General features: G+C 42.8%; 1 protein-coding gene across 4 annotated transcripts in view; it reads left to right on the top strand.

Moving 5' to 3' along the window:
- LOC110536877 (MOB kinase activator 3B) overlaps window positions 1-13,536 on the top strand; it is a 51,820-nt gene that overhangs the window by 19,402 nt on the left and 18,882 nt on the right. For 2 of the 4 annotated variants that reach the window (XM_036936763.2, XM_036936764.2), the window contains exons 1-2: window positions 8,582-8,768; window positions 12,219-12,910. In XM_036936763.2, the coding sequence (XP_036792658.2) occupies window positions 8,680-8,768; window positions 12,219-12,910 (781 nt within the window). In that variant the 5' untranslated portion in view covers window positions 8,582-8,679. Of the gene's footprint in view, window positions 1-8,581; window positions 8,769-12,218; window positions 12,911-13,536 lie in introns of those variants that run through there. The other 2 variants (XM_090191565.1, XM_036936765.2) reach the window with 1 other exon arrangement.

Below are 13,536 nucleotides of genomic sequence, written 5' to 3'. Positions count from 1 at the left end.
GGGATATGTTCCCGAGAATAACATTGACGAATACACTGATACGGTGACTGAGTTCATCAGGAAGTGTATAGGAGATGTTGTACCCACTGTGACTATTAAAACCTACCCTAACCAGAAACCATGAATAGCTGGCAGCATTCGCGCATAACTGAAAGCTCCAACCACCACATTTAACCACGGCAAGGTGACTGGGAATATGGTCGAATACAAACAGTGTAGTTATTCCCTCCGTAAGGCAATCAAACAGGCAGTATAGGGTGGAGTCGCAATTCAACGGCTCAGACACGAGACGTACAGACAATCACGGACTACAAAATGAAAACCAGCCATGTCGCGGACACCAACGTCTTGCTTCTGGACAAGCTGTGTGTTCCCTTTTTGACTCTGTTTTGTATATTTGCAGTCAAAACGCCAGAATTTACTCCATCTCCATAGCTATCATACTCTAATTCCATTGATTTCAAAACTCGGTCCTCCAGAAAGTGGAAAGCAACACTGATGCAGTTCTACTACGTGATATCTTTCAAGAAATCTGTGTTAGAATGGATTACCTTTCACATACTGAGCAGCTCATGTTATAGACAGAAGCGTGCTACATGGCAGACCAATCCGAACTCATCTCACTACACATGTCCAACCCGCTCGTTATCTCAGCCAATCATGGCTAGCAGGACGGTTGCTGACTTTTTTTTGTGGCTAAACAAACTAGACTCGTGATTTAACAATGTGATTCATAGTTTACAGATGGCATACACATTTGTTATTAAGTTTGCATGCTCCAGAAGGCATTTCTGACACAAAAAAACAAACACATTTTAATGTTTTTTAAAGCTTATGTTCAAATGGCTCTCCTGTGAATTGTATTTTTTTATTTAACCTTTATTTAACCAGGCAAGTCAGTTAAGAACAAATTCTTATTTACAATGACGGCCTACCAAAATGCAAAATGCCTCCTGCAGTGACAGGGGCTGGAATGAAAAATAATTGTTTTTATAAAATATGTATATATAGGACAAAACATACATCACGACACGAGAGACAACACTACATAAAAAGAGACCTAAGACAGCAACATAGCATGGCAGCAACACTCTGTCATTTAGGTTAGTGTTGTGGAGTAACTACAATGTTGTTGGTGTCACGTGTCTTAGTGACGCGGAATTAAAATCCCCGGCAACAAGAACAGCAGCCTCCATGATCCGTGGAGTTTCCTGCTTGTTTATAGCCCGGTACAGTTTGTTAATTGTCTGCTTGTTGTTTTTGTTGTCCTGAGATAGAATGTTTACAACAGTCACGATAACAGATGAAAACTCTTCTCAAGGGGTAGAAGGATCGGCATTTCAACATCAGTCATACCAAGATAGGTCTAGACTTCCACACCATTTACTGTTGATGGTGTTCTGGAGTGTTTATAGCTTTATCCTCAGAATTTGTTCTTATAAACTGACTTTGCCTAGTTAAATAACGGCAATTAAGGTTACAATCTTCAGAACCCTCTTTGGTTTCTCTTTACATCTCTGAAATACCAGTGAGTTGGTGGCCATTTAAAAATAAAAATAACACATAGGATTAGGTTGAGGTATTGAGTGATTGGACTTTGCCCTCGTCATCAGATGATGATGATCCATGAAATCATGGCCTTGGTTCACATGTTCTTTGGTTTGCTTGTCTTTCTGCCTGTCTGTATATGCCATGCCATTTAAACACAGTTTGCATTGTCAGATGTAATCTTGCTCCATCTACAAAAACAAACAGACATTAATTAGTGTTGTTGCAATCTGTGAGAAAAGCAAATAACGTGTGAATACAATTGTAACCTGGATTCCTACCATAATATCACTGGACATCAGATGGATGACCTCAGACCTTGGATATTCCAGGATGAGATAGTGAAGGCTTTGTGTTCCACAAAGTGTCCAATGTTGTCGGTCGTGTGGTTTGGCCTCAGGCCTCTCTCTCTTTCTCTCTCTCTCTCTCCAATTCAATTCAAGGGGCTTTATTGGCATGGGAAACATGTGTTAACATTGCCAAAGCAAGTGAGGTAGATAATATACAAAAGTGTCTCTCTGTCTTTCTCTCTCTGTCTGTCTGTCTGTCTGTCTCTGTCTGTCTGTCTGTGTTCCTCGTCCACTCAGATTGATTCAACTCTTAGTTACTTTCTGCTTCAAGATGTATTTAGGAACTGTCTGTGTGATTTGGGTTTTACTTCTACTACAGAACGTCTGTATCTGCTATTTATGGAATATCCCTCCTGTTAGTTCTTCCACTGTAGATAGGTCTAGGACCTGTTATTACATGTTTATAGACCGTATGTAATATCACTCCACTGTAGATAGGTCTAGGGCCTGTTATTACATGTTTATAGACAGTATATAACATCCGTCCACTGTAGATAGGCCTAGGACCTGTTATTACATGTTTATAGACAGTATATAACATCCTTCCACTGTAGATAGGCCTAGGACCTGTTATTACATGTTTATAGACAGTATATAACATCCTTCCACTGTAGATAGGCCTAGGACCTGTTATTACATGTTTATAGACAGTATATAACATCCTTCCACTGTAGATAGGCCTAGGACCTGTTATTACATGTTTATAGACAGTATATAACATCCTTCCACTGTAGATAGGTCTAATACCTGTTATTACATGTTTATAGACAGTGTAACGCCAGTTTGTGTATGTTTAGACTCTAGCCCTGTCTTATATGTAATGCAAAGATACATATAGAGAACGGTTAGCTAAACACACGGTTAGCTAAACACACGGTTAGCTAAACACACGGTTAGCTAAACACACAGTTAACTAAACACACAGTTAGCTAAACACACAGTTAGCTCAAACACACAGTTAACTAAACGTACAGTTAGCTCAAACACACAGTTAGCTAAACACACAGTTAGCTAAACACACAGTTAACTATACACACAGTTAGCTAAACACACAGTTAGCTCAAACACACAGTTAGCTAAACACAGTTAGCTAAACACACAGTTAACTAAACGTACAGTTAGCTAAACGCACAGTTAGCTAAACGTACAGTTAGCTAAACGCACAGTTAGCTAAACACACAGTTAGCTCAAACGCACGGTTAGCTAAACACACAGTTAGCTAAACACACAGTTAACTAAACACACAGTTAGCTAAACACACAGTTAGCTAAACACCGTTAGCTAAACACACAGTTAACTAAACGTACAGTTAACTAAACGTACAGTTAGCTAAACGTTACAGTTAGCTAGACGCACAGTTAGCTAAACGCACAGTTAGCTAAACACACAGTTAGCTCAAACGCACAGTTAGCTAAACACACAGTAGCTCAAACGCACAGTTAGCTAAACGCACAGTTAGTTCAAACACACAGTTAGCTAAACACACAGTTAGCTAAACACACTATTTCCAGACTGTTAATGCTGTACTGTACAGGGGAAACACTATGTTGGAATATCAGTTTATTTAAGGACAGAAAGCTGCGTTAAACCCATAACAGCATCTCTACCATGGTCATAAACCCATAACAGCATCTCTACCATGGTCATAAACCCATAACAGCATCTCTATCATGGTCATAAACCCACAACAGCATCTCTATCATTGTCATAAACCCACAACAGCATCTCTACCATGGTCATAAACCCATAACAGCATCTCTACCATGGTCATAAACCCATAACAGCATCTCTACCATGGTCATAAACCCATAACAGCATCTCTACCATGGTCATAAACCCATAACAGCATCTCTACCATGGTCATAAACAAACAACAGCATCTCAACCATGGTCATAAACCCACAACAGCATCTCTACCATGGTCATAAACCCATAACAGCATCTCTACCATGGTCATAAACCCATAACACCATCTCTACCATGGTTATAAACCCATAACAGCATCTCTACCATGTTCATAAACCCATAACAGCATCTCTACCATGGTCATAAACCCATAATAGCATATCTACCATGGTCATAAACCCATAACAGCATCTCTACCATGGTCATAAACCCATAACAGCATCTCTACCATGGTCATAAACCCATAACAGCATCTCTACCATGGTCATAAACCCATAACAGCATCTCTACCATGGTCATAAACCCATAACAGCATCTCTACCATGGTCATAAACCCATAACAGCATCTCTACCATGTTCATAAACCCACAACAGCATCTCTACCACGGTCATAAACCCGTAACAGCATCTCTACCATGGTCATAAACCCATAAGCATCTCTACCATGTTCATAAACCCACAACAGCATCTCTACCGCGGTCATTAATGATTGAACAGATTTTGGCTCCACAGAAAGTGCTACTCTGCCCTCATCAGTTTCCTTCCCCAGTTCAGCACACATCATTCTGTCTTCTTAGCTGCACCTTGGGAATTTACAGTGTGTGTGTGTGTGAGTCACGTTTACTGTCTGCAACAGTTCCATCATGTGTCGTCATTGATCACGATCAGTAGCATTGATTAGCCAAATAATCAATCAGAATGATTGAACAATCTTGAATGTTAGGATTGACCTAGAGTTACCTTGGAAAGGCACATTGTTATTTTTATTGGTGTGTTATGGTAACCAAGGTTACATCTGTAATGATCAGATGGCCTACGCACTACACTAACAGAGAAACGTCTGTCTGTCTGTCACTCTGTCCTTAAAGTGAATCTATCAGCTTCTGGCTGGACAGGTGATGAGGTCATTCATCCACACTTCCAAAGCCATGACGGGGCTTCTGAAATGTTGTCCTTCAAGTTGCTCAGTTACTGGTGAAAGGCGAAGGAGGAAGGGTTTTCCATTACAATGGTGACCTTATCTTCAGATCTGGCTTTGCTGTATAAAACAAAATATGTTTATTTCCTCTTAGAAAGATTAGCGAAGAACTCATAGTACTCATGAGAACAAGAAGCTCTCTATGTGTCAGTACTCATAGTACTCATGAGAACAAGAAGCTCTCTATGTGTCAGTACTCATAGTACTCATGAGAACAAGAAGCTCTCTATCTGTCAGTACTCTGAGTACTCGTGAGAACAAGAAGTTATTGATCTGTCAGTACTCATAGTACTCATGAGAACAAGAAGCTCTCTATGTGTCAGTACTCTGAGTACTCGTGAGAACAAGAAGTTATTGATCTGTCGTACTCATGAGAACAAGAAGTTATTGATCTGTCAGTACTCATAGTACTCATGAGAACAAGAAGCTCTCTATCTGTCAGTACTCATAGTACTCATGAGAACAATAAGTTATTGATCTGTCAGTTCTCAGAGTACTCATGAGAATATGAATGATCTCACAATGGGTCTTTCTTTTTAATGTTATCCAGTTAAATGTAACTAAATGTAATAGAAAATGTAATCTAAGTAATACCCAAAAGTAATTATTTATTATGAGAGGTCCATAAACAATAACTAGTAATGCTGCTTACTCAAAGAAAGGTTAAAATCTCACCTTTCTGGTAAAAATGGTTATACATTGTGCAGTCACTTTTAAGGAGACTTGCTCCAGTACACAGTACAAATATTGATATGATGTATTTCCTGTTCAGCAAAACTGTTTAAATAAGGCTTGAAATTACTGATATGCTTTCTAAATATAGAAAGGACTAATTATAAGATTTCACCTTCTTTTAAAACTAAAAATACTAAAAAATACATATTTCTATGTTTAGTGTTTAGAGGAAGATCTGCATATTTTCTTCAAGTCTCTTTTGGTCAAAACGTCTCCCCACATCTCTGTGAATGTCTCAGAGCTCTAGCTTGGCTTCCTGAACTCGTTGGAGACTGTGAGGGTGTTGGTGAATGGAGAAAGGTAGAGACAGGCGCAGGACACAGAGATGAGGATAGTCCGACAGTTTACTCAAAAATGAAGAATAATATTCCAACACGGAAAACGAAAAAAAAAATCAAAAACACAAGAACACGAAGCCACATGACAAACAATAACGCACAGTACAGAGAGGGAAGCCAGAGGGTTAAATAAGGAACATAATGAATGGAATAGAAATCAGGTGTGAATAATGAAGACTAGAAAGCCGGTGACGTCGACCGCCGAACGCCGCCCGAACAGAGGGACCAACCTCGGCGGAAGTCGTGACAGAGACTTGCCTTTCATCTCATATTAATCTTGTCCGTCTATGACAGGGATGGGCAACTGGTTTAGGTCCTCAGGACCAATAAATAAAAAAAATACTGTATATTTTATTTCTTTTTCTGAACTTAGTCAGGGTCTCAACTTCCTGTTGACAGTTAGAGTAATAGAATACAAAAAAGGTGACATTTTCAGCAGACACTCAGTTATCTCATGTCAGCAACATTGTTTTAGATTGGTAAATGAGTCTAGCAGCCAGCTATCTTAACTTGATCATTGGTCATCAGTTATCATATTAAAAACTGTAAACGTTTGCCTCCAAACGTGTAGAATTACAGGGACATGCGTTAGAATTTGTGGTCCCCACCCCCATCAAAGTTGTCCATCCCTGGTCTATGACAAACAGAAAGTGTTTTTTGTTTACAACCTATGAAAATGTTGATCGGAACCGGTACCAGAACCACGCAGGTCCTGACATCTGAGCTTTGCTATGTATAGAAATGCCATTGGTGATGTTGTATTGTTGAATACATCCTGATTTGATCATCGTTACCTTAAAATGTTGACTGCATACATGTCAATTATGCTGTAATGCTGTAAATCATGTTGAGGCCCTCTTACTCAGCTAGGAGCTGGTGAGGCCCTCTTACTCAGCTAGGAGCTGGTGAGGCCCTCTTACTCAGCTAGGAACTGGTGAGGCCCTCTTACTCAGCTAGGAACTGTTGAGGCCCTCTTACTCAGCTAGGAACTGGAGAGGCCCTCTGCTCTGCTAGGAGCTGGTGAGGCCCTCTGCTCCTCTAGGAGTTGGTGAGGCCCTCTACTCCGCTAGGAGATGGTGAGGCCCTCTACTCCGCTAGGAGCTGGTGAGGCCCTCTACTCCGCTAGGAGATGGTGAGGCCCTCTACTCTGCTAGGAGATGGTGAGGCCCTCTACTCCGCTAGGAGATGGTGAGGCCCTCTACTCCGCTAGGAACTGTTGAGGCCCTCTACTCCGCTAGGAGTTGGTGAGGCCCTCTACTCAGCTAGGTAGACCAGACAGCTCTGAGTAAATATCACTCCAGGATCTCCGTAAAGACTGAAGAGGCCACTGACACCTGGAGGAGCATTAGAGGCCCTTCATAGTCAATTATGTAATTGAAAGCAGATAACTATCACTAGATTGTAAACTGGTTGGAATGTCGTCTTTTCTACCAGCTTGGTGTCTTACCCCATCGTTATGGAAATCAGGCCCCAGACCGATACACAGACAGGACAGTAGACCACACAAACAGTAGACCACACTGACAGCCAAGACAGTTGACCAGACAGACAGTACAGTAGACCAGACAGACAGTACAGTAGACCAGACAGCCAGGACAGTAGAACAGACAGCCAGGACAGTAGACCAGACAGACAGTAGACCAGACAGACCAGCCAGACAGTAGACCAGACAGTAGACCAGACAGACAGTACACCAGACAGACAGTACACCAGACAGACAGTACATCAGACAGAGAGTACACCAGACAGACAGCACACCAGACAGACAGCACACCAGACAGACAGCACACCAGACAGACAGCACACCAGACAGACAGTACACCAGACAGACAGTACACCAGACAGACAGTAGACCAGACCGACCAGACATACAGAGATGCTCCAGCTAGATAAAGACCAAACAGACCAATTCATCATGAAGTAATTAGGGGACTGTAATATTGTCCCTATTTGCTACAGTGACAATTAACCACTGACAAGACAAGAGGGAGGTAGTGAACCTGTTGACCACTAACAAGACAAGAGGGAGGTAGTGAACCTATTGACCACTAACAAGACAAGAGGGAGGTAGTGAACCTGTTGACCACTAACAAGACAAGAGGGAGGTAGTGAACCTATTGACCACTAACAAGACAAGAGGGAGGTAGTGAACCTGTTGACCACTAACAAGACAAGAGGGAGGTAGTGAACCTGTTGACCACTAACAAGACAAGAGGGAGGTAGTGAACCTGTTGACCACTAACAAGACAAGAGGGAAGTAAGTAGCTAACCTGTTGACCACTGACAAGACACGAGGGAAGTAGTGAACCTGTTGACCACTAACAAGACACGAGGGAAGTAGTGAACCTGTTGACCACTAACAAGACAAGAGGGAGGTAGTGAACCTGTTGACCACTAACAAGACAAGAGGGAGGTAGTGAACCTGTTGACCACTAACAAGACAAGAGGGAAGTAGTGAACCTGTTGACCACTAACAAGACAAGAGGGAAGTAGTGAACCTGTTGACCACTAACAAGACAAGAGGGAGGTAGGGAACCTGTTGACCACTAACAAGACAAGAGGGAGGTAGTGAACCTTTTGACCACTAACAAGACAAGAGGGAAGTAAGTAGCTAACCTAACACTCAGACAGGTTCAGATCTGGTCAGGCAACATTTCTCCTGAAGAAGACAATAGGCCCCGTTGATTGAGTTTCACATCACATCTTCCACTACGGACGTAGTAGGTTGTGTTCTTCACCGGGGCAGTCGGGCACTCTACTCTGAATTTACAAATCATACATAAATATGATGCGAAAGTAGCAAGAAACATCTCCTTAGCCAGGCATGTTGTTTGTTTTGGATATTATGGAAAAGCAGGGAACATGCCAAGATTGCTGCTTCAACTGGATACTCAAAGCTTTTAAACCAAACTTGTATGTATTCTTATATTATATTATTGTAATGCCTAACATGCCGGGATTATTCAGTTTATTTCCTAGTGCACTACTTTTGTCCAGAACCCTATGGCCCCTGGTCAAAACAAAGTAGTGCACTATATAGGGAATAGGGTGCCATTTGGGATTAAGTCGTATGCTCATAAGCAGTCTGTTACAGTGGTAGTATAAATCCGCTTGGCGTGGCTTTAAAGTACCATGGATATGACATAACCTCAAATTAAACCGCATGGTGGGAATGATGTGATCTGTATTCGATTTTAGAATCAGATTCAACTCCTGTAATCTTTGTCAGGCTGCAATAAGTAAATTGATACAGTCCAAATCAAATTGTATTGGTAGCGTATAAATATTTAGCAGATGTTATTGCGGGTGTAGTGAAATGCTTGTGTTTCTAGCTCCAACAGTGCAGTAATATCTAGCTAAATGCTTGTGTTTCTAGCTCCAACAGTGCAGCAGTATCTAACTAAATGCTTGTGTTTCTAGCTCCAACAGTACAGTAGTATCTAACTAAATGCTTGTGTTCCTAGCTCCAACAGTACAGTAATATCTAACTAAATGCTTGTGTTTCTAGCTCCAACAGTACAGTAGTATCTAACTAAATGCTTGTGTTCCTAGCTCCAACAGTAATATCTAACTAAATGCTTGTGTTCCTAGCTCCAACAGTGCAGTAGCATCTAACTAAATGCTTGTGTTTCTAGCTCCAACAGTGCAGTAGTATCTAGCTAAATGTTTGTGTTTCTAGCTCCAACAGTGCAGTAGTATCTAACTAAATGCTTGTGTTCCCAGCTCCAACAGTACAGTAATATCTAGCTAAATGCTTGTGTTTCTTGCTCCCACAGTGCAGTAATATCTAACTAAATGCTTGTGTTCCTAGCTCCAACAGTGCAGTAATATCTAACTAAATGCTTGTGTTCCCAGCTCCAACAGTACAGTAATATCTAGCTAAATGCTTGTGTTTCTTGCTCCCACAGTACAGTAATATCTAGCTAAATGCTTGTGTTTCTTGCTCCCACAGTGCAGTAGTATCTAACAGTTCACAACAATAAACACAAATCTAAATGTAAAAGAATGGAATTAAGAAATATATAAATATTAGGAACGAGCAATGTCGGAGTGTCATTGACTAAAATCCAGTAGAATAGAATACAGTATCTACATATGAGATGAGTAAAGCAGTATGTACACAATATTAAAGTGACTCGTGATTCCATGTCTACGTACAGCAGCCTCTAAAAACAATAAGCATTGTTTACTGGAAGTCTTGGGACACCAATGAAATGTTGTAATTTTAGAGGCTATACAGAACGTTTGCCTTCCACTGAGCCAAAAAGGGGTCCCCTTAAATGGACAGAAATATCGTCCATAAATATCCTCATTGGAAATAAAGGGCCACAACCTCTCCACACCCCTAAAAATCATGTTTTCACGTCAGTATTCTGTTCTCTAAGTAATGTTATGACTTTGGATGTATTCAAACCCCCTGATCCAAAAGACACGAAGCCTCACAGTCACAACCAGCTAAATCTCTCTCTGATCTAAACTCGTAATCCCACTGACTGCGGGGAAGAACTGGGAGTGTCCTCACTAAATTGAGTACAAACACAAAGATACCTCATGATTTCGTGTTTAGACAGGATCGTTGTTAAAATGTGTGCGGTTCCATTACTTACGTTTGAGTCATGACCCTGATAGCATCACTCTGGCGTTGTATCAGTGTGTGGAATGTGTAAAGCAGAGCTTGAAGCTAATCTCTGTCTCTGTCTGTCAGTGGACTAAACAGGTCGGGCACCACAGAACAGATCTGCACTGTGTGCAGATGGTTCAACTATTTATCGATTTCCACTGATCGATATCTGAGCTCAGATCTTGTTGCCACGTGCCCTAACCCTAACCCAGCAGCACAATGGGTGGCTCTGTGATGAAGAGAGGTCGTTCCAGCTAGGGTCCTGTCAACACCTTGTTTAACACCTTGTTCAACACCCTGTCAACACCCTGTTCAACACCCTGTCAACACCCTGTCAACACCTTGTTCAACACCCTGTCAACACCTTGTTCAACACCCTGCCAACCCCTTGTTCAACACCTTGTTCAACACCCTGTTCAACACCCTGTTCAACACCCTTGTTCAACACCTTGTTCAACACCCTGTCAACACCTTGTTCAACACCTTGTTCAACACCCTGTTCAACACCCTGTTTAACACCCTTGTTCAACACCTTGTTCAACACCCTGTCAACACCTTGTTCAACACCTTGTTCAACACCCTGTCAACACCTTGTTCAACACCTTGTTCAACACCCTGTTCAACACCCTGTCAACACCTTGTTCAACACCTTGTTCAACACCCTGTTCAACACCCTGTCAACACCTTGTTCAACACCTTGTTCAACACCGTGTTCAACACCTTGTTCAACACCTTGTTCAACACCCTGTCAACACCTTGTTCAACACCCTGTTCAACACCCTGCCAACACCCTGTTCAACACCCTGCCAACACCTTGTTAAACACCCTGCCAACACCTTGGTCAACACCTTGTTCAACACCCTGTCAACACCTTGTTCAACACCCTGTCAACATCTTGTTCAACACCCTGTCTGTCAACACCCTGTCTGTCAACACCTTGTTCAACACCTTATTCAACACCCTGTCCAACACCTTGTTCAACACCTTGTTCAACACCCTGTCTGTCAACACCTTGTTCAATACCTTGTTCAACACCCTGTCTGTCAACACCCTGTCTGTCAACATCTTGTTCAATACCTTGTTCAACACCCTGTCTGTCAACACCCTGTCTGTCAACACCTTGTTCAACACCCTGTCTGTCAACACCTTGTTCAATACCTTGTTCAACACCCTGTCTGTCAACACCCTGTCTGTCAACACCTTGTTCAACACCCTGTCTGTCAACACCCTATCTGTCAACACCCTGTTCAATACCTTGTTCAACACCCTGTCTGTCAACACCCTGTCTGTCAACACCTTGTTCAACACCCTGTCTGTCAACACCCTGTTCAATACCTTGTTCAACACCCTGTCTGTCAACACCTTGTTCAACACCCTGTCTGTCAACACCCTGTCTGTCAACACCTTGTTCAACACCCTGTCTGTCAACACCTTGTTCAATACCTTGTTCAACACCCTGTCTGTCAACACCTTGTTCAACACTTTATTCAACGCTCAATCATGATCTCTGTCATTTAAAGTTTTAAGCAAATGTAGCCTCTGTGAAATGGCTAGCTAGTTAGCGGTGGTGCGCGCTAGTGGCGTTTCAATCGGTGACGCCATGGCGAGGGGACGGACGTAAAGTCTATACTGTTACACAAACAAACACTACAATTGGGGATAAGATCATCAACTAAAGGACTATAATGTCAAATGTTAACGTGATGTCTAATCCGTGTCTTTCTCTTCTCTGCTTCTCACAGAAAAAGATGTCCTGATGCGGCACTCCAAACAGTAAACGTTGCCCTGCTGTATCCCTCTTCCTCATCTCAACCTGCTCCTCCTCCTCCTGTACTTCCTGCTCCTCCAGAACCGACTATTGGTACCGTTGGTTCCTTCCTTGGGTCCCCAACCCTCACTCGGCCGGTTGACAAATCCCTGCTTTTCCCCTCCTCTCCGCTCCCCCGGTCCTCGTCCCTGAACCTCCTCTCCCCCCTCGCCCCAGTCTTCGTCCCACTTGCCCCCGTCCCCGGCAACATGTCCATCGCCCTGAAGCAGGTCTTCAACAAGGACAAGACCTTCCGGCCCAAGCGTAAGTTTGAGCCGGGGACGCAGCGTTTCGAGCTGCATAAAAAGGCCCAGGTGTCGCTGAGCTCCGGGGTTGACCTACGGGCGGCGGTAGCTCTGCCCCACGGGGAGGATCTGAACGACTGGGTGGCCATGCACGTAGTTGACTTCTTCAACAGGATAAACCTCATCTACGGGACGGTGTGTGAGTTCTGCACAGAGAAGAGTTGTCCGGTCATGTCCGGAGGTCCTAGGTATGAGTACCGATGGCAGGACGATCACAAGTACAAGAAACCAACGGCTCTACCGGCTCCCAAGTACATGAACTTGCTGATGGACTGGATCGAGGTCCAGATCAACAATGAGGATATTTTCCCCACCAGCATGGGTGAGTACTCTGGGTCTGCTGTAACTATATGTACATCAGCCACACTCAACAGACCCAGACAGTCTTTTTTAGGAACTAGAAGCAGTGCTAGTGGGTAATATCACTCAGCAAACAAGGCCAGTAAAAACAAATCCATATAATAACCAATGTAGTGATATTTGTGTTGTTTGCTTTATAACCCATTGGTTCATACGCCACTGTGATATACAATAAGACCCGGGATATACAACAAAAAGACAACAGTCACACAGCGGCAGAAGAAATTCAACCACACTTTCTGTTTCATCACAAAACCGAAGAACAACAATCTGTCTGATGAAGTCCACAAAGCAAATTACGAATGTACTGTAACGGCAGGGTAGCCTAGTGGTTAGAGTGTAGAGGTGGCAGGGTAGCCTAGTGGTTAGAGTGTAGAGGCGGCAGGTAGCCTAGTGGTTAGAGTGTAGGGGCGGCAGGGTAGCCTAGTGGTTAGAGTGTAGAGGAGGCAGGTAGCCTAGTGGTTAGAGTGTAGGGGCGGCAGGGTAGCCTAGTGGTTAGAGCGTTGGACTAGTAACCGGAAGGTTGTAAGTTCAAATCCCCGAGCTGACAAGGTCCTGTCCTTCTGCCCCTGAACAAGGCAGTGAACA

The sequence above is a fragment of the Oncorhynchus mykiss genome, chromosome 12, assembly GCF_057628025.1.
Source record: "Oncorhynchus mykiss isolate SJ-2025 chromosome 12, ASM5762802v1, whole genome shotgun sequence".
NCBI lineage: Eukaryota > Metazoa > Chordata > Actinopteri > Salmoniformes > Salmonidae > Oncorhynchus > Oncorhynchus mykiss.
The sequence above is the reverse complement of the archived record's forward strand: the minus strand, read 5'-3'. Positions and strand labels throughout refer to the sequence as shown.